Source organism: Larimichthys crocea, chromosome XXIII (genome assembly GCF_000972845.2).
Source record: "Larimichthys crocea isolate SSNF chromosome XXIII, L_crocea_2.0, whole genome shotgun sequence".
Lineage (NCBI taxonomy): Eukaryota > Metazoa > Chordata > Actinopteri > Sciaenidae > Larimichthys > Larimichthys crocea.
Genome location: NC_040033.1, coordinates 12945837 through 12969728, shown reverse-complemented (window position 1 = coordinate 12969728; position 23892 = coordinate 12945837). Strand labels below are relative to the sequence as shown.

The 23892-nt window shown below is 40.2% G+C and overlaps 2 protein-coding genes across 4 annotated transcripts in view; one reads left to right on the top strand and one right to left on the bottom strand.

Annotated features, from left to right (window-relative positions):
- pip4k2aa (phosphatidylinositol-5-phosphate 4-kinase, type II, alpha a) overlaps positions 1-14348 on the top strand; it is a 29572-nt gene extending 15224 nt beyond the window's left edge. Inside the window, exons 4-11 of one of the 3 annotated variants that reach the window (XM_019268467.2) lie at positions 754-906; positions 1356-1502; positions 1956-1994; positions 5537-5644; positions 8994-9107; positions 9269-9509; positions 9746-9849; positions 9973-14348. In XM_019268467.2, coding sequence (XP_019124012.1) covers positions 754-906; positions 1356-1502; positions 1956-1994; positions 5537-5644; positions 8994-9107; positions 9269-9509; positions 9746-9849; positions 9973-10053 — 987 coding nt within the window. In that variant the 3' untranslated portion in view covers positions 10054-14348. Of the gene's footprint in view, positions 1-753; positions 907-1355; positions 1503-1955; positions 1995-5536; positions 5654-8993; positions 9108-9268; positions 9510-9745; positions 9850-9972 lie in introns of all 3 variants that reach the window. The other 2 variants (XM_019268466.2, XM_010735158.3) reach the window with 2 other exon arrangements.
- A 2430-nt stretch (positions 14349-16778) lies between these two features.
- Positions 16779-22589, bottom strand: spag6 (sperm associated antigen 6). Its single transcript, XM_010735159.3, has 11 exons — positions 22415-22589; positions 22225-22320; positions 21326-21492; positions 19987-20170; positions 19673-19878; positions 18646-18819; positions 18415-18567; positions 18071-18262; positions 17626-17742; positions 17379-17524; positions 16779-16926 (listed from the first exon to the last, which is right to left on the bottom strand). The coding sequence occupies exons 1-11, from the start codon at positions 22437-22439 to the stop codon at positions 16863-16865; spliced, it is 1524 nt and encodes a 507-aa protein (XP_010733461.3). The 5' UTR covers positions 22440-22589; the 3' UTR covers positions 16779-16862.
- Between the last annotated feature and the right edge of the window lie 1303 nt (positions 22590-23892).

The following is a 23892-nucleotide window of genomic DNA, read 5'->3' as shown; positions in this document are numbered from 1 at the left end:
GACAAAAACCACTTCAATGTTACAGCAGGACTTAGACCTGGACCTGAGTAGCCCTCTCAAGTATATCTCTGTGCTTTTAAGGAACCTCCAGATACAAGACTGCAACCAATTTTAAATCTGTGCACAAGAAAGAAATTCTGCTTAACAGTTGTTTTAGGTTTCACCATAAAGATTCGTCTTCACTTTTCAATACAAGCAATGGATGCTATGACTTGAAGTGGGGAGAGGGTAGTGAGGGCAGAGGACATGAGGAATTCTTGCAGAATGAGGCATTGAGCCAGGGGTGTTGGATCATGTTACTTTTGAGCTCCAAAGTCTGGGCAGCAGCTGTTTGTGTCTGTGTGTAAGTTTGGACACGCAACAGGCGTAGGGGTCAGAACCCCACATGTTTAGACTGGAGAGTGGGAGGTGGTCAGACAACAAGGAGGTAGATGTAGGGCATACTGCATTGTGAGATCCAGCCTTTCAACCAACAGAGAATATTTCACCACCCACTATTTAAACATAAGATGTCAATATGGGTTCTGACTCATAGTTAAATAAGCAATTTTGCTGTGTTTTCTGCATTTAGTGAGACAGACCATTCAAAAAAGTAAAATGGAATAAATACTTTATTTTTGCTCACTTTTGCAAGTGCAAATAAGGTTGTCAAAAAATCAGACGATAAGCTGACATTGTGACGTTTTATGAGTGTACATCCTGATGCTCATCATAATTATTTGTTTGTCCTGTCTTTGCTCTGTGTGTTTGCAGAACTCACTGACACGCAGTGCTCCCTTGAACAGTGAGGCCCAAGGACGGAGCGGGGCTCGTTTCCATACCTCGTATGACAAACGCTACGTCATCAAGACCATCAGCAGTGAGGATGTGGCAGAGATGCACAACATTCTAAAAAAATACCATCAGGTGATAACAGCCTGTCTTAAAAATAACATTTATAAATACAAGCCTTAATTCTTCCATGAGATAGTATTTCTAAAATTGTGTGTCTTTTTTTCTACCTGTATTACAAACTGACACACAGGCCTGCAGCACACACTTTTCGCACAGTAGTGTCAACGTTAATGATGCAATTTTACAACTTTTGCTCAACCTATTGATTTTGAATTTGTCAAAAAGTGTCAGGGTACAGATTCATACAACTTCCCAGGACAGCTGTTGGAGTAGTTCAGAGCCCGTAGAGCCCTCTTGTCTATTTATTACCTTCCAGTTAAGCTAAGTCATAAAGGGACCATGTTGTGTTTATAAACCTTTCTCTCTCTATTTCTTACGGTCTCTCCTCTAATGCAGGCAGAAAGCATACTTTGTGACTATAAAAGGGCCGTAAATTGATATTCCTTGGTCTCCCTTCTTAGTTCATCGTGGAGTGCCATGGCAACACGCTGCTGCCTCAGTTTCTGGGGATGTATCGGCTCACCGTGGATGGAGATGAGACCTACATGATTGTTACACGCAATGTCTTCTCTCACCGCCTTTCTGTCTACAAAAAATATGATCTCAAGGTAAGAGGGGAGAACAGAACAAGAGAAAAAGGAGACAAGGAAAGGAAAGAGATCACACGGATAACAGAAATGATTTTATTTTTTCTTCAATGAACTATTTCTAGTTTAAATATTATATAAAGCTAATTTACAAGTCAAGCCTCTAAAAACATTGGCAAATATACCCAAAGTTGGCCAACAAGGTTTGGTTGTATGCTCAAGATAACAAGCATTGTCCATTGGGGAATAAGGATTGTAAAACAGGGTTTAAGTAACCAGTCTCCAGGCGGAGTAAATCCATTTTAAGCTGTTTTAAGACATTGCACCTTGCGTGCCTAATTGGGCAAGCTTCTTAATGAGTGTCTGCAGGAAGGAGTGTAAGTAGGGTGGTGAGGAAAGGATTTAAGTAAGAGTTTCCAGTTTTTCTCGTAACAACTGGGTTATGAAAAGTAATTTCCTTTCTTTTGTGTCTAGGGTTCTACTGTGGCAAGAGAGGCCAGCGACAAGGAGAAGGTACAGTCACCTGTCACGAGCCAGAATCCACTGTTAAATAACCACGCAGGTTTAAAAAATCGGCACAGGAAGAAACTCTTAGCATTAACTTGTTTTTAAGAAACGATAACAGTAATAATCAGAATAATATTCTGAGTTCTACAACTTAAAGGCAAAATAAACTAAAACATTAAACTAGCACAGCGACAGTTGGAAACATTATTATAAACACATCGAAATAAACAAGACAATCCACACTGCCAGCTCGTTTTCACAGTTCCTCTGGAATATTTTAGGCGTACATCCCTCGTGTGTCTCTCAGAAGTGACGTGCTACAGTGTATGTAATGTGTATCAATCCACACCGACATTGTGACGTCCAAACAAAAGTGAATCAAACATAATTTATGCCCATTTTCTTCTTGTATTACCTTTCACTTGGACTACTGGAACTACTGGAAGTTTCCACTGGACAGGCCACTGTCCTTTCAGCACATCAGGAGGTGCGCTGCTGAAAAGGACAGCTGGCTCTGATGACAGTGGAGGTTGGAGTCGGTGTGGATTGAACAGATGGACACACAGCACTTGCGCTCTGCTAACGTCTCAATTCTGGTGTCATTTTCATGCAAGGAACGGGGGCAATTATAGAAACTCTTACTTTGCGTTTTTTCTTTTACAGATACACTAAACATAAAACTGTCTTTTTCAAATAATTTAACTGCTTATGTAATGTACTGAACATGAGTCAGTTATTCTGATTCAACTCCATGCCTATTAAAAGCCATGTGGACAATTATAGAATGAGAGAGAGAACAAACTGTGTTTCCAGTGGTTTCAATAACCAACACGGCTTCAAACAATTCCAGGCTTGCTGTCATCATCCAAATGTCCTGACGAACACAACGCTGGTGTCAGGTTTTTTGGGTGGAGATGACGGTAGCAAATATCCATCTCCTTCAGTTAGTACCTACTTCATCACCCCATTCCCTTTCAAGCCCCTGCACGCTATTTGTGTCCCTTTTTAATTTGCTTCACCCCTTCTAACCTCGCTTCTGCTGTTCCATTAGTTCCCCTGCTTGCTGTCTGTGTGTCTGTGTGTGTGTCTGTGTGTGTGTGTGTGTGTGTGTCTGTATACATGTTGGGTTAAGAGTTTGATTTCAGCAAATGTCTTATGAGTAGTCCTGCGTATGACTTGTTTTCTATGTAGCTGTGTGTGTGATCAGTGTTTATAAGCAAAAGATTTTGAGGGATTAATGGTGATGGAAATGTTGCTGTTTGTGAGACTGGATATTTTGAGTTATTTTGGCTTTTGGCTGCTTGGACAGAGTCACCTGTCAAAAATGAACTGTATCACTCAAATTGCGAAGGACCCGATGGTTCATTGTGCTTCCTGTTAAAACTCTGCTAGCTAACAATCAGAATAGATATTCTGTCAGATATAAACATTTATTTTAATAGACAAAAGGCTTTGACCTTTTTGAGTGATGAAAGTCGCTGCCATTGTCCTTGAACACTGTGATTTTGGAGTACCGTTTGTTTGACCTTTTAAGCTCAGCAATATTAGAAGGGGATGGTTGTCCAAAGTGATGTTTCTTTCATTGCATGTGTTCACGTCACTCTGCTAAGCTTCGCCTTACCATGAAAAAGGTTTTTATATCTGTGTCACAGTTGTGACCCAGAGGGGTTTGAACTTTCCATCGGATTTTTACTAGAGCCTAATCGTGGCGCACCATTCAGTGAGGCATGGAAGACCTCAGGGAATCCCCAAACTAAATATATCCTCCTCAAAATGTTATTGAGGCTAAAGCGAGCGGTTATAGTGAGTGGAAAAAAATAAAGCAGCTGAGGACTTAACACACACATGGGCCAACTGTGTGTCCCCTTTTTCTCTCAGCTCAGCTGTGTGTGAAACACCATTTACAGAAATTAAGAAACATCAGGGTATATTTTTGCCACACTAGCATGAATTTTCCAACACTGACAACCACTGACTCTTAACTCATGAATTAGCACAAGTTGTTGCTGTTAGTCTGTGAGGAATCCTGTGGTGGTTTTACCTTTTAAGTGAAATGCAGCTAATAAAGTAAGCATCAACAATACTTGATCTCACATCTAACCTACGCCAGGTCCAAGAGGCATACAGTACGTAAAATTAACCTGCAGGTATGTACTACAAGTGCTCAGTGACTATGAATACGTGTGTTTCCTTCAAATAATTCTTCTTTCGATAAAGTCCAGTATGTAAACTGGAAAAATAGTTATTTGTTCAGAAGGCATAGTGTATGTGTGTGGTTTTTAAAACAAAAAAAATGCTTCACACACACAAACAACAAGCACGGCACGGTTCTCTCCTTACTGCATGACCGTCTCCCTTTCATGCATGCATCTGCATGGTATATAATGTTTTTCTGCATCTTTTTTTGAAGTCACATTATTTCTAACACATTCCGATGTGTATGAACACCAGCCCCATTCTGTTGCACATTGTGGATTCTGTTCTACCCACATATGACATTTTCTTTTCATGAAATTTGGCAGTTCTTGGAGCTGCTGTCTCAGGATTTTGTCTATCAAAGAGCAGCAATTGGCAGATGATCAAATCACACGAGTTATTTTATTTTACTTTATTTATGGTTAACCACAAAAACTGTCCGTGGCCCATTTAGGACATTGACACAACTCAGCAAACACTGGTGGTGATTTGTGTGAGTATTTGTTGTTACCTGGAAAATAAAGAGGTTGTGTTTGTATGTTATTTAATAGCTTCTGGCCCTTGGTATGCGGAATACCACTTGTCTCCACTAGGTCTCTGCTCAGTAGTTATCTGCTACAGTTGTTATGTTGTTTTTGTTTACTCTCTCCTCACACCAGCACCGGCTGGTATCTCAAGTGGGGGCACATGGCTTTAAGGTGTCTGTATGACTGAGTGTGAATCGCCTTGATATTTTATTAGTAGCTCCTTATCCTGTCATTATAAGCCCTTAGAAATAGAAACCACACCTGCATAGATGCTTGACAGAATACAGATTCACAGAATCTTTAGTTTACAGTTGTTTCCTTGCTCTTCATAGTTCCAGCTATTAGCCTCCTTAGAGTAGTGCTGCTAGGCTACTTCCTTTTTCTACTAGGCATTTATGCCAGGAAACTCATAATACCAGTTTAGGCAGACTGCCTATACATGTATAAAATATAATTCTTAATTTTGAACATTTAGGAATAGTTGTTAGGGATGTCTAAAATCCTTTTGATTCATGAAACCAATAGCATGGACAGTATAACAGCAAAAATCTTATTTATACCATTATTGGGTGAACCTGTTGGACACCGATAAACACATGGCCCAGCCATTGTAAAGACGTAAAAGAGTTATAAAAATCTAGACTGGTCTGCGGATCTTTCGCGTTGATGCCCTTTCCAACCCTCTACCAATTTGAAAAAACAATTGTGTTCTGTTACATTTTAAACACTTTGCCTTTACTTCCAACTTCCTTCCTCCCTTCCTCTCTCCTTTCTTCTCTCCTCTCCTCCACCCCTACCGTCCCCCCCTCGCTCCCCCTTTTCTAGCAGCCGCCCCAACCAGAGGATGTGCCCCCGCGGCCCAAATCTGGTAACGTTCAGCAAAGGCTGCAAACACTGCGGATTGCCACGCGCTTTTACTGCGCCATGAAACACGTAAGAGATGTAAGAGAACCAGGGCTCATATACCAGGCATGATCTATTAAACCAATCTTATTTTATTGTTTTTTGTTTTTTTGTACGGCCGAGCATTTTCGTTTCCTCGTCTTCTCCAAGCTGATACACTGTTATTTCAAGACCATATTTTGCACACTTTTCATCCATTTACAATCACCTTTTGCTCTTGTCAGCCAGTTCAGTTTTAGTTCTGCCAGACAGTTTGTTTTTGTTCCCACCATTCACTCAACGGCACCATATATCTGAAACACTGGAGAGCAAGAAGTGGAAAGAAAGTGGTGGCGACATGAATGGGAAGGACTCACTGCGTTGTCAAAAAAATAAATAAAAAATCAGGAACCAAAGATGGGAAGAGAAAGTACATACTGGAAAGATTTATTTCTGAGGGAGAACGTCCTTGCATTGTATTTTAATTGCAAAGTAATGAAACTAACTAGTGGGTTACCCAAAACCTTTCTCTGTCCTGCACCTGAAATTGAGCGCACATTTTGATTTACCTTCTAAATCAGTGAGGAATAGTTTCTTCAGAGTTAAGAGTACAGATAGGATTTTCCTGGCATGTCCTGCACCCCACTGCAGCCTTTGTTTTGTGAAATAAAATATATTTGGCAGTGGGTGAGCAGGTGCCTTGGGATCCAAAGGCAATGTGACTGTCAGTGTTTTTTATTAATCACAGTCTTCTGAGATAACTTATGTGCGGTCAGTATAGTTGTTTTGTTACTGGTGTCTCAGTTACCAGTTTGTTTTTACTTTGGGGGGGGGTAGTATGCCTGTTGTTTCCAAAATATAGTCCAGCAGATGACAGTCATAATTGTTTTAAATATGCCGCTTTTAGTATAAAGTCAGCAGTGGTTTGGTCATGGGAACATATGACAAAACCATTCAGTTGCAAACTATTTGAAGCACTGTTTTTTAATTATTTCATGGCCAGCCTACATGCTCCAAACTATAAACACACATAAATGATATACACAGTTTACACTGTGTGTTCATATATAACTGATAAGTAAACCCTTGAAGTGCTTGATTATGTTGCCTTGCATGTGTTGATATGAACTTGCTGATTTACTATCAACTGATCAGTATAGGAGGACAGTTGCACACAAATTAAGTTTAACCGACGGTGACTGTTTTAGTGATGGTAAACATTTCAGACTCTGCTATTTGCTACAGTCAGAGCTCCTAGTTTACAAACTGCATATCACTGCTGGTGGATTTAATCTACACTCATCAATATCACTGAGAATGTAACTGGATACAAAGGTCTAAGAACACCCAGTAGCATACAACAAACCCTGCAGATAGGCACAGCTTTGTCCTGAGACTGCAAGACATCAACGTCATCAAAGGCCAAGATCCGTTTTTTCAACAAGCTGACGGGAATAAGAGTCTTTTTTTTTTTAGAATGGAGAGAAATTCACCTGTCACACAGCTTTACAATGCTCCTCGACAACCCACCCTTTTTTCCTGCCTCTAATATATCTTTCTGTTTTTCTACTCACTATGTCAATGTAGTGAACCTTTCAGGAGTCAGATACATTTCATTGCAGTCATTATAATAGAGAAAATCAATAAGGGGTAGCGATGGAGTCCTATGCATGACTGGGAGAAGGCGTAAGACCTAATGAAGCGGTTAGAAAGGCAGAGTATGTATGGCACGGAAATAAACGACAGTTGAAAATGAAAGCAAAGAAAGATGGATGAATGTAAGACTCGAGGTGTTGGTTTAGGTGACAGGCCTGCGAAATGCTTTCAGGTCATGTTCACTTTGCAGTCAGCCTTATGTTGCGTCCTCATTAACTTTTTATGTCGCATCTATATCCAGTCTAGCAAGTTGTACATCTCATATTTATTGAAAATTGGAGGTCGATGTCTGAATATATATGTGCTCAAATGTCCTATTTTGTTAAATGTATTCCTGTCTTCATCTGTGTAAAGATCTAATCTCTCTGTGTATGTATGTGTGTCAGTGTGTGTTGTCTAAGCTCATTCTAGTGCTACAAAGTGCTGTTGTGTTGCTGCTCTTCTCCTGCTGCCATAGAAACACTGTAGTAGCTAAACTGCTGCTGCTGCCCTGTTACCACATTTCCTGCTCTCTTTTTCCTTAGTGACTCAGAACTAGGCCCCAGCCCCTCCTAACATAACACCTCTTCCCCCTACAGGCTGCTGGCAGTTCTGCAGCAGCTGGGTTCAGAAGCAAATTAATCCCAGTAGATAGACACTTAAACAGATTCTTCATTCTGCTTGTAGTTTGAACAGTAGGAATCCATCACAAAGATATAGTATGCTGGCTTTATAGAGTTAGAAATAAAAGTTTATATGAGATGCAAACCACAGTCTGGTTTCCGAGAAGCATCGTAGAATGACAATGTTTGTATGATTTGTCTCAGGGAGGGATGCTTTCCGGAGACCAGCCCAGTGCCTACAAAGACGATTAATGGCTTTGAGCTGGACATTCTTTTTTCATGACGCAAAGTGTATGGATCTACCAGATGCATTTAAAAAGCTGTCCAAAAGTCGGTGCAGCATACCAAAAAATGCTCCGTGTTTCATGGTACTGAGAATTAAGTGTCTTTCAGTCTAAACAATATGGAAAATATGCAAATCGGTGCATCAGATGGATCTGTGCCCTGCTGTGAGCATGCTGCATGCACTGTTTTACACAGTGAAATCACTTAGCTTCAGAAGAGGTCTGCCTTGGTTTGCACAGACTGCCTGCACTTTATTGGCCAACACATTTTACCTGAAATATATGTTGTATTTGGCAGTCAGACAGGCTTACCTAACAAACCACAGGCTCAACGCCTCGTTTATGTCAGAGGGGTATTTCAACATACAGGATTGTCTTGTCAGGAAGATAGATTTAGCACCACTGACTCATTTCTGAGATTAGAATGAATCTGCATTTTGAAATACCTCTTAAATCTGATAGTAATACAAGACAGCTATATGCTATCTTTTAGTCCTGTGTAATGACATGTACAGTGTACTGAATTCTCAATGTTTTCTGGGGAAAAAGGATGCTGATGCTGGTGTTACCACTTTTGGTAAATCTTTCCTTTCTAGTAAATGTTTTACCTTTTTATGTCAAATATTTCAAAACATTTTCAAGGATTCAAACTTTGTGTGATTGGATGGACACATTTATGGACACTTACTCGTCCTCTAAAACAACACTTGATCGACAATTGATATGAGCACCAGAATTCTGTCGCATTTTTGCCCAGCTTTGCAGCTTACTGTATCATTCCTCTCTGGTTTGAACGGTATAGTGTTTTGGTTTTGAGTGTTGTTTATTTGGTTGCTAATCTCCAATACTAATGGGCAGGCCAAGGAGCTGCCCACCTACAAGGACAATGACTTCATCAACGACGGGCAGAAGATCTACATTGACGGGGAGAACAAGAAAATGTTCCTAGAGAAGCTCAGGAAAGATGTGGAGGTATGTGTTAACCATATGATTGTTGACATATTTTGAGTTTGGAAATCTTGTCAGTTCAATCTTTTCCTCTGTGTGACCCTTTCTGTCTGTATCAATACTCTCTACATTCTACTCTTTCACGCTCCTCCCACGTCTTCACTGTGTTTGTCCATCACCTTCAGTTCCTGGCCCAGCTGAAGCTCATGGACTACAGTCTGTTGGTGGGGATCCATGATGTGGAACGAGCCGAGCAGGAAGATGTGGAGAGTGAGGACAACGAGGCCGAAGAGGAGGGCGAGAGCGACGGAGGGGGCATCGGAACACCCCCTGACAGTCCCAGCAACACCTTGGACAGCACCAAGCCTCTGTCACCTGGAGAGTTTGATCCCGCTATTGACGTCTACGCCATCAAAAGCAACGAAAGTGAGTTGTCAAATGCATGTAATGGTTGTATTGAACAGCTTAGTGATAAATACAGTACTGAGAGCTCCCCCTACTGGATATTGTAGTTCTCTTTCTAGTTGTCAAACCTGCTACTGAAAAAGAATCTCACGTATTTTGTTTGTCTTATTTAACAGCAGCTGATTTTTGCCTGAGGATACTGTGCAAATATATGTATTGTAGTTTCTCATTCTGGGTGCATTTGTTTTAAACTACAGCTGCTCCCAGGAAGGAGGTGTACTTCATGGCTGTCATAGACATACTTCAGCATTATGATGCCAAGAAGAAAGCTGCCCACGCCGCCAAGACTGTCAAACACGGGGTATGTCGCTGCATACAAGTGCTATTTACACGGTTCTAGCCGAAAAAATGCAAATGACATAACACTGACAAGACAAATGTACTGCATGTGGTGAATGACGCTCATCTCTGTTTCCCTCTACAGGCCGGTGCGGAGATCTCCACAGTGAACCCAGAGCAGTACTCCAAGAGGTTTTACGATTTCATCACCACTATCCTGTCATAGCCTCCAGGAGCGACACGGGGGCACAGAGGCACATGGGAAAGGGAGGGCAAGTGGGGAGTAGGGCGTGGACGAGAAGTGACGGAGAGAAAAACCATCGAGAGGCGGAATTAATAAGGTGCTGTGATGGCTTTGTATCACTCTCCCTCATCTATTCTCCTCATCCCTCTCTGTTTGTTTCTCTCTCTTTCAGTGGGGTGCCACGCTCTGCAGCTAAAAAAAAAACTAAAAAAAACCCATCATTCGTTTACATTTAACCTCTCCTCTGTTGAATTTTGTTCATGTGTTACTTTGGATGATAAGGGTGTTGAAAGCAAGTGTCCAAGTCATTATGTTTTTTTTTTATATAATTTGTTTTTGTCTGTATGGTTGTGTATGTGGGAATGTGGCTTTTTATTGCCTCTAATACATCCAGAACCCTGCATTTTTTTATTTTGACGTTCGTATTTGTCTTTCCCTTATGATGTTTCACGGGAGGTAGGGGGGAGGTATGACGTGTATAGTGCGAGGTCAAGGGGAGTGCAGGGGTCAGATCGCGGTGCCTCTTGCAGAGAAACGGCTTAAGCGAAATGTAATGAGGAAGTTCATGTTGAGCCTTGCCTAATGCAATTGCTTCACTTCAGGAAGTAGGAAGCAGTCTTCCAATAGGCCAACAGCCAGACCCCCACCCAAATGCTGTACAAGTACTCAGCCAAACAAATTTTCCTATTTGGGTTCCTCCATCACTCACCCTTTAAACGCCTCCCCTCCCCCTCCCCGATCCTTCGTGCACAGTTTCCAGGTTATCCTCTTGCCACACACTCAAACAAACACATCTCATCAGCTGAGATGAGTTTACTTGTTGCAGTAAATTATAACGCTTATTTCCAGCACTAGTTGCACCTCCAGTGGTTGCCGGTGCTTTGTCCCTTTTTGCTTTATCGTGATGCACAGTGATTAAGAGTGTTTAAGGGAAGATGTACCTTTTTAAAATGAGAAGAGGAGGCATTCAAGCACACAGTATCATTTACTTGCATCCACTCTAAATACGTTGGGCATTGTTATGTAGGCCTGGTTTCTGTTCTCGTGGCAGGGAACAACCCAGAAGTCTTGTGTGGCTGTAGTGATTAAAAGGGTGTCGCATTGAAACATCAACAGCCCTTAACTTTCTGTTGCCATCAGCACCTTATGAGTAAAATCAAAAATGTTGCACTTTTATTTGTTATTAGAGGTTAGGAACTCTTATTCTGTTACATGTGCTGCAACAAAGAGGAAAATGAACTCTGCTTTCTTAAAATTGAATTTTTTTTAGGCCTGATCTCGAATCCTGTCTCCTCTGCCATTGATCACCTTTGGGTACTTCTTACTGTAGGGACTGGTTGGGAAGAATTTACTGCAATATTAGATGGTGAAAGTGGACGAGTTCTGTTTACAGGGCTTTTTGTAAACTAACCTCTCCGATCCTTTTTAGAAGTGCTCTGTGGTTGTCGGTGGGTTTTGGGACAAGGCAACAGTGTGGCTGTGCTTGTGCTTTCAGGGCAGACAGAGGACTGTTTACCTCCAGCATCGTACCAGCACACACCCAATGATAGCAAACGATGTGTGTGTGTTCAGTGTTCAAAAGTTATAAAGGGGGGAGGGGGTGGGAAAACAAAGGGGAGGAGGGCGGTTGGGAAGAGTAGCTGCCGATGTAAAGATACATGTTGTTAAGTCATTAACATCAACAGCACCGTTCTCTTCTCTAACCTCAGCTGTGAGTCTGTTATTCATCTTTGTTTGTGTTGTTATTGTTGACATTTTTTAAAGGTGGTTTATCTGTGTTTGAATTTGGCGGTTTTATGAATTGATGTGGTAAGAATTTTCTTTTTCTTTTTTTTTCTTTTTTTTTTTTGTATATTTTGCACAAGAGGAAAGGAACCAAATGTTACGAATTACGATCCCAATTAGTTGATATAGTCTTAACAAGGGAAATGCAATATACTTGTATGTAAGCGAGAAAAACTGTGTGTGAGTGTGTGACGTTGTGTATCATTTCTGGATAACCAACTTAAACAAGTCGTCCTCCTTGGCTATTCTAACCCATGCAAAAAGCTTCCATCACAATATGTTTGTTTAGATATCATAGATTATATTCACATTTATATTTTTACATTGGATTTTAGTCATAAAATATAGTTGTATTTAAAAACAAAAAAAAGGAGCCACCCTTAGGAATGAATGATGGTGCTGTGGTAAATGAAGAATGATACTGCTTGAATTTATACAATGCTTACTATAGATGTTCTCTAAAAAAAAAGTCATAAAAAAAAATTGCATGTCACAGGACTAAGTTTCCTTTTCTCCTCTCTAGTCTGTGTTGTTGGCTGTTCAGGTTCTCGTTGTGTCCCAACATTTTAACCAGATTTGTGAGCTGTTCAGCGTAAAATAGTCCCCTACCATGCTTTAAATAACTGTTTTTCATTGTATACACTGTGCAAGATTGTGTGCCTTTATACTCCGAAATTATTTAATTTTATATTTTGTAATCTTTTTTTAAAACAAAGGTAAAAGGTTATTTTAATAATAGGGTGTTTTATTTTGACATGCATTATTTCCAACTTTTATTTTCACCCCCCTGCTCAAACTTCTTCCACCCTGACACCTCTGTTATTTACATTTGTTCATATTATTCAGTCAGTTTAACAAAAAACATGCTAAAGATTGTGTTTTAACGGACTAAAAAAAAAAAGGCGAAAGGCTGTCTTAAATTTGAATACGGTGGATCTGTTTCAGTTCTGTAAATTCAAATCCATCCTTCTGATTATTCAGTGTGTACAAGCATCCCTTTGCTCCTCCGCCACCTCCTGCTCAGAGCGAGGTGGTGTCTGCTGATATTAATCTCTCGTTCGTTTCACGCTGGTCCTGCGTTCATAAAGAACATGCGTGTGCGTGTGGGTGGATAGTGGAACGTGCGTGTCGTGATTGTGTTTTGTAGTGATCGTCCTCGCTAACTGACTGCTTCCTCTCCCCCATCACCTCAGGAGTCTGTCAGCATCCCCGTCACATTTACCCATTAACCACAGTCACATTTCAGGAATGTGATCTTTCTTTTTTGTTTTAAAGTGTTTGTCCAGAATTTCACTTCGTTTCTGAAACAGGTTTATGTTCTCTTGCTTCCTTACCTCCATATTTTTTGATCAGGGAGGTTATCAGCTGATAGTTCATCCTGAGTCAGTGATGATTGATATTTCTGTGTTCTTTCACTATTAATGGGCTGTTTTGTTTCTAATGTCCTGTAGCTCATACTGTATATAGTTTGTGTCATAAAGAAAAACAAGGAATGAGGGAACACAATCGTCTTCGAGTCTGCTTTGCTCCGTTTGGCCCTGTAGTCAGACACAAGCAAGTAGAAAAACAGAGCAGTGCATGCTGGAAGAGTGAGTTTTCTCCTGTTTGCGGTTTTGGAACATTAACTCTGGATCTCATGCGAGGAAGACCGTGACGATGCCAGACTTTAACAGATGCAAATTAAAGACAATAATAACACAACATGCCCTGCTGCTGTACCGTAAAATGAATCCTTGCTTTTGTGACTTCTCTCATGAATGAGCTTCTTCACCCGTTAACCCCACCCACCAGTCAACCTGCTGCCACTGTTAACTTGCCAAAAGCATTTCTCAGCAGTCAGAACTACCCTACATGAGCTTGAAGAACATTGTGTATCGTATAATGTGTCTGTTTGTTTGAACTGAATTTGTTTTTTTGTCGTTTTTTTTTACGTGTACTGGGAGATGGAGCGACAAGCTCATATGTGAAATTGTCCAAAGTTGTGGGAAACGGGCCCTGTGTTCATGTGGTTTATCAAGTGTTAAGGGAAAAATTGATTTGACAAATGCAAATGAGCAGAGGCCAGGCAAGATCTGCAGATCTGCAGAGCTGGAGATTTCCTTTGGCTTTGAAATACAAAATTAAATATTTTATGGAGGGGGGAAAAAAATCATTTTGAAAGTATTTGAATTCACATGCAGAAGGCAACACACACCAGGAAACATCCCGTCCTGCGATTAAGCTTTGGCCTCACATTAGTCCCGAGTTCTTTTAGACTCCATCTAAAAGACTTTAAGCATCGGTTAAAGCATTACTGTGTTTGTATGTGTGTGAGTGTGTGTTTATTGCTGTCTGACAATGGTTGGTGAGAGTTCTCCTTTCAGTGGCAGAGAGGCCAAAATGTTGATGTATGTTTATTGTTCTTCACATTTAATGATGATGATGATAATAATACACTCCATTCCATAAGCGTTCACTCAAACCAATTAAAGCACTTGTTCTGCTTAACTCAACGTCTATCTCTGATGTTTTTTTATTTGTTCTTTTACAGCTCAGTGTCCCATATTCATTCATTTATATACTCATTAAATATGTTTCTTTCACACTGATGCTCTGTTTTTGAACTGACGGCTCACATCTGTTAATGCTTAATCTCTCCAAGAGGAAAAAAGAAAAGGAGCTCTGCAGGCTCCCAGTTTGTGTACTCATGCCATTTGTCTAAGAAAACTAGATGCTGTACTCTTATTTTAATTTTAATTTAATTTTAATTTTATTTTATTTGTGTTTAATAACATCACGCTCTTACCCAGTTAAATAGTTTGAATTATAAATAAATAATCAAACGCATTTCAAGCTTTGAAGAAGAACTGATAAACAAAAAACAGATGAACGATAACGAAAAACGTTTTCTATATATTTTTTAAAATTTTATTTTGTTTGTTGGATCATCATATTGATAAACCTTTAAAAAAAAAAAAAAGCAAGCGAGTTCCTTTTTAATTTTTAATTGTAGCAGTCGCGCATTGGAGATACATAAATGTGCCGCTGGATCAAATGAAGCACAGCCATCTGTGTGCATGAGAAGAATGTCGCAGTCGTTAAAAATCGCTGCTCTTTGCGTCATTCATACACATAAATTTATCCATAAAGGAATAAATAAACGGGGCTGCAAGCGCTTTAAACAGTCTCATGCATAATTTAGTGGAGTCTGATTATGGACGGAGACATACTGAGAGCAGTAAAATGCACTTTGTGTTCAGATTGAGATTAAACCAAAGTGATGGAAAATAGGAAAAACAAAAAGATTATGGAAAAACTAAAAATCATCACTCTGTTCTGCGTTTTTAATTTTGAAGGATGAAAATCAAAATATGTCCCGTCTACGCCCAAAATATCAAATGTCACATAATCTAAAATACTTTGACTTCATAGAAAGCATTTATACCAAGAAATGTTTATTTAGAGCTTTATTCGTGAGCAGAAGACTTCAATGCTTTATTGGGTTTTTAATCATTTCTCAGAATCCCTCAGCTTTCTGTGACTTTCCTTTTTTCTCATTATGCGTCACATTATGATCCTGATGACAAACACACCACACGGTGTGTGAACTCTTTCAAATAACCTGTGTGTGTGTGTATCTCCACAACAGCTGACCTGCACCGCCTCGCCTGATTCCTACTTACTTGTCATACACGCACCAACACACACAGCTCAGATTCTCTTTATTGTTCATGTTCATACGCGTGTGGAATTAATGCTATGATTTCTTTATTTTTTTTTATTTCAAACACAGGTTGACACATTTCCATTCAACATCAGAAATCTGAATAAAGAAGAAGAAGCTCTTTACACATTACAGTTTATTATTTTTGCAACAAACTACACTGCACAGTTGAATAAAAGCCAAAGTTAGATAAAATGCGGTTCATTTTATGTTAAATATAATATAATAATCTTTATATGTCTGGATAAACGTGGCAATTGTAAGTCTAAGGCTATATCTGTCTTTATTTAATCATATATGCTGAATTGTGGCAGAGAAGTCTGGTTCAGTTCACTAGGAAGAAAAAAAAAAACATTTATATGGATATAAAGTCAGATTTCTTGAAAGGGGAGGAGGGGTGGCGGCAGCTGCAGCCATAACATGTTCAGATCTCCGCTGCGGTGAGAGGCGGAGGCTCATTTGCACCGTCAGTACAATGTGGAGAACAAGCAGAGACAACCCAGCAGACAATAAACAAAGAGCGGCTCGCCATGTGCGCTGCAGCTGCTGCACACACATACACACGCACACACACACGCACACACAGCTGAGCTGCAGTGAGGAGTCGTAGCCGCCAGGGGGCAGACTGACCCCTGTGAATACAGCAGAGACACACAGAGGTATCCCTCTCACACACACACACACACACACACACACACACACACACACCGCGTCTTATGTGTTTGAAATGAAAAATGCGTTCGTGCATGAGCTGCCTGTCTCTGAGGGAAGCTGCTCTCAAACAACTCGACTCAGGTTCAAATCCACGTGTCAGCAAGAAGTTCCAGCCTGCTGAAGTGTCTTTGTGCAACACTCTGACTCCTGACCACCTTCCAGGGCTGCTGGCTCTGTCACTGAACCTGACCTTTGACCTCTCTGTGGTGCGCAGAATAATTTCCATGACATGTCACACTGGTTGTGAATGTGTTATAAAAGAGGGCAGAAGTTGTTCCTCACCTCAGAAGCGCGGGTGTTATTTAAAGTTGACACTTAATTTTATCGTCTCTGACACAACAAGCGTGGCCGTATTAGGGCATGCCATAGCTATACATAGAATATAGCTATTATATATATATATATCTATTATATATATATATAATATATATTATATATATAGATATATCAATATATAAATGACCTAATGCACAATCAAATATGTAAAATAACATCAAATAACCACTTTTTGATAAAACAGCTTAAATTTACTCTGAAGGCATATGAATGGTACAGCTACATGGTAATGTTTGAACAGGGTGAAGTGACGTTAGGCCGGCTGGTAGTTCTCTAACCGCTCCAACAAGACCTCAGAGTAGCCAGGGGAGTAATACCTGAAACACACAAACACACACACTTTGAAATTGTGTTTCATACTGAAGGATATTTTGTCCTTTTTTTACCATTATGATACATTTAATGCTGAATTCTGCTTTTTAGATTCACTTTTTACAAAAAGCAGTTCAATCTGAATTTCTCATCTGACATTAAATCTAATTATAGTGTTGTTTTTTTCTTGTTCAGTTTATTAAAATTATTTAAAAAACTAAAATAGAACTTGTCATATAATTGTTAAATCATTGTTTTAGCTGACAGTGATAGGAAAAACGCGGTTGAGAAAGAAAATAGTACCAGACCTTGTGTGAGTCATCACATAGCTCTGAGATTGCTACTGTGCTATTGTCTTTATGATCATGTGATCTGATCAGCCACTCCTTGATTATTGTTTACACTCGTGCGTGTGTGTGTGTGTGTGTGTGTGTGTGTAGTCAGAGACAAAACACACCTGACTATCTCTTCAGGGAAACAGCTGTTGATAGCATTGATGTGCTCCTGTAGAGGGGAGCCAGGCTCAGCTTGGATCTCTTGCACTTTTTTCAGTCCCCCGCTGGTCACGAACAGACGGCGAGCCTTACTGTCATGAGGCAGCACCTTTGGAGCGAGGGAAGACACAAAACAGAATATAAGATCACCAAAACCTGGAAATACTGACATTCATTTTAGACTGACTCGAGGTTCACTCACTCACTTACCTTGCTGAACTGGCACACTACATGTTTGAGGATGTTGCTTGGAGCGTCGTAGAGGAGCGGCTCCAGACCTGGCAGGTAGGTGCACTTCTGCAGGATACTCTTCAGAGCCTTCTTACACTGAAAAGGACAAGAACAAACATTAAATATACTACATATACAAGCATATAAACCATTTCCCTTTCTCTTTTACCAGCTGATCTGTGACTTAAGATTTCATTTCTCCATATTTGACTTAAAAAAAGATCTTATACTCTTTTAGTGCTTGCTAAAAATGCACCAGAGTTCTAGTACTGATCTCAGCCTCACTTTGTAAGCTATAATAAAGCCAATATTACATTTAAATTAAACTACAGATAGTGATTATTAGCCAAAAATGCAACCTAGAAATCAATAATCTTTCTGTTTTTTTGAGTGAATGAGCAAACATTATTTTTAAGGCCCTCACTTTAGCCTGCAGGTCCTCTGAGCTGCTGGCGTCCATGTAGAGTTCCAGCAGTTTGGGCAGCAGGTTCGCTGTGGCCACTGCCCTGGCGTGCTCAGGGGTGTGATGACCTATCTGGCCGATGGACCAGACTGTGGCCGCCTTCATGGTATGGTCAGACTCTTCAGACAGACACAGGGCCAGCTGTGGCACCCCCTGCAGGATGGGAGGACACACAACAGAGCAGGGTTGGTTCAGTCAATATGACCTACATACTGGCCCTGAAGGGATGTGTCTGGTTTTAGTGGTGAGTTTAGCTGTCAGGCGTTGAGGGAAATCAGAGGAGAGATAAACGACCACACACACACCTTGGAGAGAATGACAGCCATAGCGAGGTTCTCACTGTGAGCTGCCACGTATCCCAGCATCATGATCCCCGGCAGCCTCAGGTTTCCACTGCAATTGCCCAGATAGTCGATCACTGCTGCCATGCCGCCACAGTTCACAATCACCTGGGACAGCTGGAAACACACACACAGACACATTACTCTGTGTCTGGCCATGACTGTTGCCAACAAGTGCGTGAGTGTGTGCAGTACCTCTGGTGTGTGTTGTACCACCTCCCTCATCAGGGTGGTGACATTCTTCTTGACATACTCATCTGGATCTCTGAGGCAGGCCACTGCTGCAGGGAAGATCTCAGCCTCTATCACCAGCTCTGCCAGGCTGACCGAGTGTTTACTGATCTGACTGAGGGCTGAGAACACCTGCCTCTGGATGGAGAGGGGGAAATGTCAGAGCTATTTCCAGACTCCATTCACATTTTTTTCTAAATTCAGTTACAGCTAAGGTTGTATATTCCCATGTTGAAATATTTGTACTTACTTTAGCCACATATACTTCAAACCACATCATGCATTGCTTTAAAGAGTTAATAGAATTTAATTAACTTGCTTTCATTTAATTGTGACTAGGGTTGCAAAAATGTTTAACATTTGTACTGGGTACTAAAAAAAGATCTTTCAATTTCAAAGATTTTTCTGCAAGCACAGATGACATTTTTTTGCTCAAACTCTCCACTCCTTCACCACTTATTAAAGTTTTCTTGTTGGAGAATTTGTAAAATGTCAAGAATTTTGCTACTTTCTCCATCTTCTTCCTGTGTATTTTCAATAAAATTGTGCTGGAGAATTTTTTTTTTAAATCACTTAAATGAATTCACAGTGTATCACAGGGACTGAGCAAGAGGTTTGTTAAAAAGGTGCATGAATGGGGAAGTGTACAAAGGACAAGAACACATGATGGAGCCCAACAGAAACCATAAAGAAATAACATACATTTAGACTGTATCTCTTTTGAGTCATTTTTTAAATAGAAATATTTTCACAAATCATTCTATGATATTGTGTGACACGGAAATTAAACTCAAGCAAAAGCATTAAAGAAAATTATTTCTTGTTATTAATTATTAAACAAGCTTCAATAATCCAAAACCACAGAGGGAATTTATGGATTATATGAATATTTAGTTTAAAATTAAGAAAATGTATCAGTTACTGTAATTCCATAAAATTTTGCTCATACTATACATGGTCAGCTGAGTTACACCAGCAGTGGCTGTCCTACCTTGAGTTTGGCGTCTGGGTTGAGGATCATCTGTGCCAGGTGTGCGATGGCACCATTGTCCACCACAGTCTGGGCCAGTTCTGGTGTGTGTTTGGAGATGTCGCTGAGGGTGGAAGCTGCGATGCGTTTGAGGGCCAGCTCAGGCTCCAGAAGACACATCACCAGCAGGGGCACAGCACCCGCATCCACGACAGACTGAGCCAGCACTGCACAGTGATGCAAAGTGGTGTGGAAAACAAACACAGATATAGGATGTATGTAATAAGGCAGAGGGAAATAATAGAAACTGAAGCACATCAGGGTGTCTTCCTTACAGGCGTTGTGTCGTGCGATGTAGCCTAGAGCCCAGGCGGCGGCCTCCTTCACCCCGGGGTCAAACTCCTCCAGGCAAAGGACCAGGGCATCAACTCCACCAGAGGCCACCACAGACTGGGACAGCTCAGGGGAGTGTTTGGCAACTGCACGCAGCACATATGCTGCTGCCTTCTTATAGAACCTCTGCATGCAAACACACACACATCATGGCCCATACTGAGGATTAAAACAAAATTAGACCTTTTATTAAAAATTATATTGTTCTATGATTTGATGACAAATCTCTATGCATACAATGAGAATAGATTTTTCCCCTGTAACTACATTATTTAAACATCTCTCCAAAGCTAGAGTTTCCTCAGCACCATTTAAACTTCATGTTTTGTTTTGGCTTTAATTCCTTATTGTTTTCTGTATGAGTAAACATAAGAATAATTGCAATTTTGCAGTTTTTTTCCTTAAAATATTTCTTTTTCTTCTGACCCAATAAACTCAGTCAACATAAAGGTGTCGAAGTCATAACAATGAGCTTTAATATTTAAGGAAAGTGACAGAATATGTTCATGAACTTAACTAAGCAAAATAAGGAAAAAGAAGATTTGTGTGCTTTAAAGTTTCCCTAGAAATTAAATAAATATTCCTTTCATCATAAACAAATAGAGGAATGCATGTTGTATGCATATATACATGCATGTAAAATGTAGGTTACCTTGTGTTTTGGCTCAGTTAAACAGCAGAGAAGTCTTTTTTTTTTTAATCAGGGTTTAGCAGATTTGAAGTCATCAGGCTAAAAAAATAATCTTTAATATGTTTTTTGAGCTGCCTATAGGATGACAAACAGACCATTTCTGTGGCGGGTCACGCCATCTTTAAAAGCTGCAAAACCACCTCAAACATTGTGTTTTCCTTCTGCTGGTTTCAATAGACATTTGTCACCCTTAGTGCAATATAATTCTGCAGCAAATATACACCGAATTGTTTCAGGATTCTAGGTTGATTATGTAAGGCTGCAATGTCCCATTAATAACAAGAACTAAATCATGTCTCCTTCCATTCTGAGCCTCTGAGTGGGCTGAGAGAGAGAAAACAAAGGCCTGGTTGCTCTCATAGTAAAGGGCTCTTAGGTTTTGAAGTAGCCCCCAGGCGAACTGCCAAGTTAGCCCAAAACACACTCTCACACTCAGGGGACTGACCCAGGGGTCCTGCAGGGTCTCTGTCTGTCTCTTTCCTCTCTCTCTCTCACACACACACACCAGCCTCTAAAGGAAAGAGATTAACTACTGGACAACCTGTTTGTAGTAAACTAGCACATATTTGACCAAACAATGAGATACTGACATTCTGCAAGGACAGAGAGTGGACCAACTGTGGCAGGATGTCTTCCTTCACCACGGCCTCAGCCAGGTCATCACTGTGGTCTGCCAGGCGGCCCAGAGCTAGTGCTGCTGTCTGCTGGATGCTGGGGACCACATCCAACATCAGGGGACGCAGCATGGACATCACACCTGCAGGAGAGCAGAGGGATAAACAGTGGGAACAGCAGCTAAGTTAAATATCAAATAGTCTTATAAGGTTGTTTCTTGCGGAAGCGCATTGCACTCACTGGATAAAAGAAAAAAAAAAAGACACTTTATCCTCGGAGCCACACCAAGAACATTAGTGTTTACGTGCAGCCGGCTGTGCAGGGACCGTCTACAAAGTGCAACACCGAAAAAAGATATTACAAAAAATATTCAAAAACTTCACTATGATACAGAGTAGTGTCACCAAACTCACTACACGCTTCATTGATCTCCTACAAATTACACTACAGCACTTATTTGGGGAAAATAAGGACTAATTATTAATCTGAATATTAATCAATAACTTCAATATGATACATAAGTAAGTGTGAAGTGATTGTGGTGACACTACACTGTGTCATATTGAAGTTATTGATTAATATTCCTAATAGAAATTCACAGAAATTATGAAAGGTCCTAGTAAACACTAATGTTCTTGGTGTGGCTCGGAGGATGGCTCGTTTTGATGATTGATGATTAGGTTGTAGCTCGTTGTCTACATACGGCTGAAAATGTTTTGTGTTTTCACAACGTTTCACTACAGAGTTATTGATCCCGGAAGTTCAAATCTGCCAATATCTTTCCAACTTTACCGAAGTGCAGTGGTCAGTGTGCCACCTTTCCTTATCTCATAATAACGAGATCTGTTTTTATTTTATCCAGTGAGTTTCTTACCAGCATTATGAAGGATTTCTATGTTCTGTGGTCTCGATGCCAGGTCAGCAACAGTTTGCACAAACTGCATCCGTGCTTTCTGGTACTGTTCAAAAACTGCAAAGCAGACAGAGAAGACAGTTAGACTCTTTGCTGAATCTTCTTCTCTTTTTTTTTTTTTTTATGAATGAAAACAGCTGCTGAGTCTCACCTTGAATGATCTGTCGCTGACTCATGGTTACAGATGTATTTCCAGACGATGAATTGAACTGATCGCAGTGTTTTCTCCTGTCCGTCTCCAGGTTCGTTGTATTTTGTGACGGTGGTTGTGGTGTTGTTAAGTGTTGCCGTGCAACAAGACAGGAAGCAGAATGCTCGGCATCTCATGCCGAAGATCGTCTACTGCGCAGGATGGCTCCCTCCGCGCGTCGTTTTCCCCTCAGGAAATATGTTGCGTGTGAGAGCTGCGTGCCTCCTCCTCTCATCTCTGTCCACACAGTCTACTCGTTCCCGCTAAAAAGAAACAGCGGACATGTCGCACTTTTTTTTCCCACATCGGACTCATTCACGTGGATTCAAAGCGGAACAGAGGCGCGAGATGGAAGCGGTGCGTGTGTGTGCGTGTGTGTGCGTGTGCTTCATGATGAAACTGAGTTTTAACTTTTGCTTCTCTCATATCCGCAAAGCACTTTATCAACCATGTTTAAAAGAAACAATATGGCCGAAATAAACTTTATGATTATTATTCTTTTTTTTATTATTATTATTAAATGAGATCAGCCCGAGCTGTACATCATCTTTCTGTCGCTCTTTTTTGTGTGTGCTGCAAACAAAGAACACACTTATAAATAACCTGAAAGAAAAATAAAGATAAGATAAATAAAAATATGCGCGAATAGATTTTAAAAAATAAAATACAAAAAGTGTGAATGAAAATAGTTCCAATCAAGATGTAAAACTTTATAATTTTGGTTTATGTTAATGAACAAAGTGATCTTAGATGAGCAGGTTCAGGTGGATCAGTGCCAATTTGTTTTATTTATTTATTTTAAAGCTGGTGTTCCATGTGCAAGTACATGAGTCAGACTACTGAAGGTATTTTCAAATGTACGTTATTACAAAGACATATTAAACTCGCCAACACCTTCAGCTTTGCAGTCGGGCTCTTTATTCTATGGCTGTTTTTTTTTTTTTCACATTAAATGTATAAATGCGGAATGTTGTCGATCCCGTTTGAGTCAGTGTTGTTCTGTTTGTTTGTTGGTTTTTAACCGGAGGGATAATTATCACATTAAACTAAATGAGCCCCATTATCACCCAGTTACAGCCTCAAAGAACAGATTATTCTGTTTACAAGAGCCGAATAAACAACGCTTTCGTTTTATTACTTAGTGGTTCACTGTGAGGAGGTACACGAAGCTGTTCAATCAAACACAGCTTCAAAATCGTGTCTGATGCCATAACCCGGCTCCTTCTTCCATGTGATATTCAGTGACATATACTGATTTGTTTATTCAGGTTAAATCAAATTTGATTGCAAAGATAGATTTGATTAACAAATCTTTTTTTTTTTTTTTTGGAGACGCGTAGAGAAAGGTTTAAAGCTTACAGCTGTTTATGGATATATATATATATATATATATTTAATTACATTTTGGCAAAAAAGAAAATGAAATAAAATATCTTTTT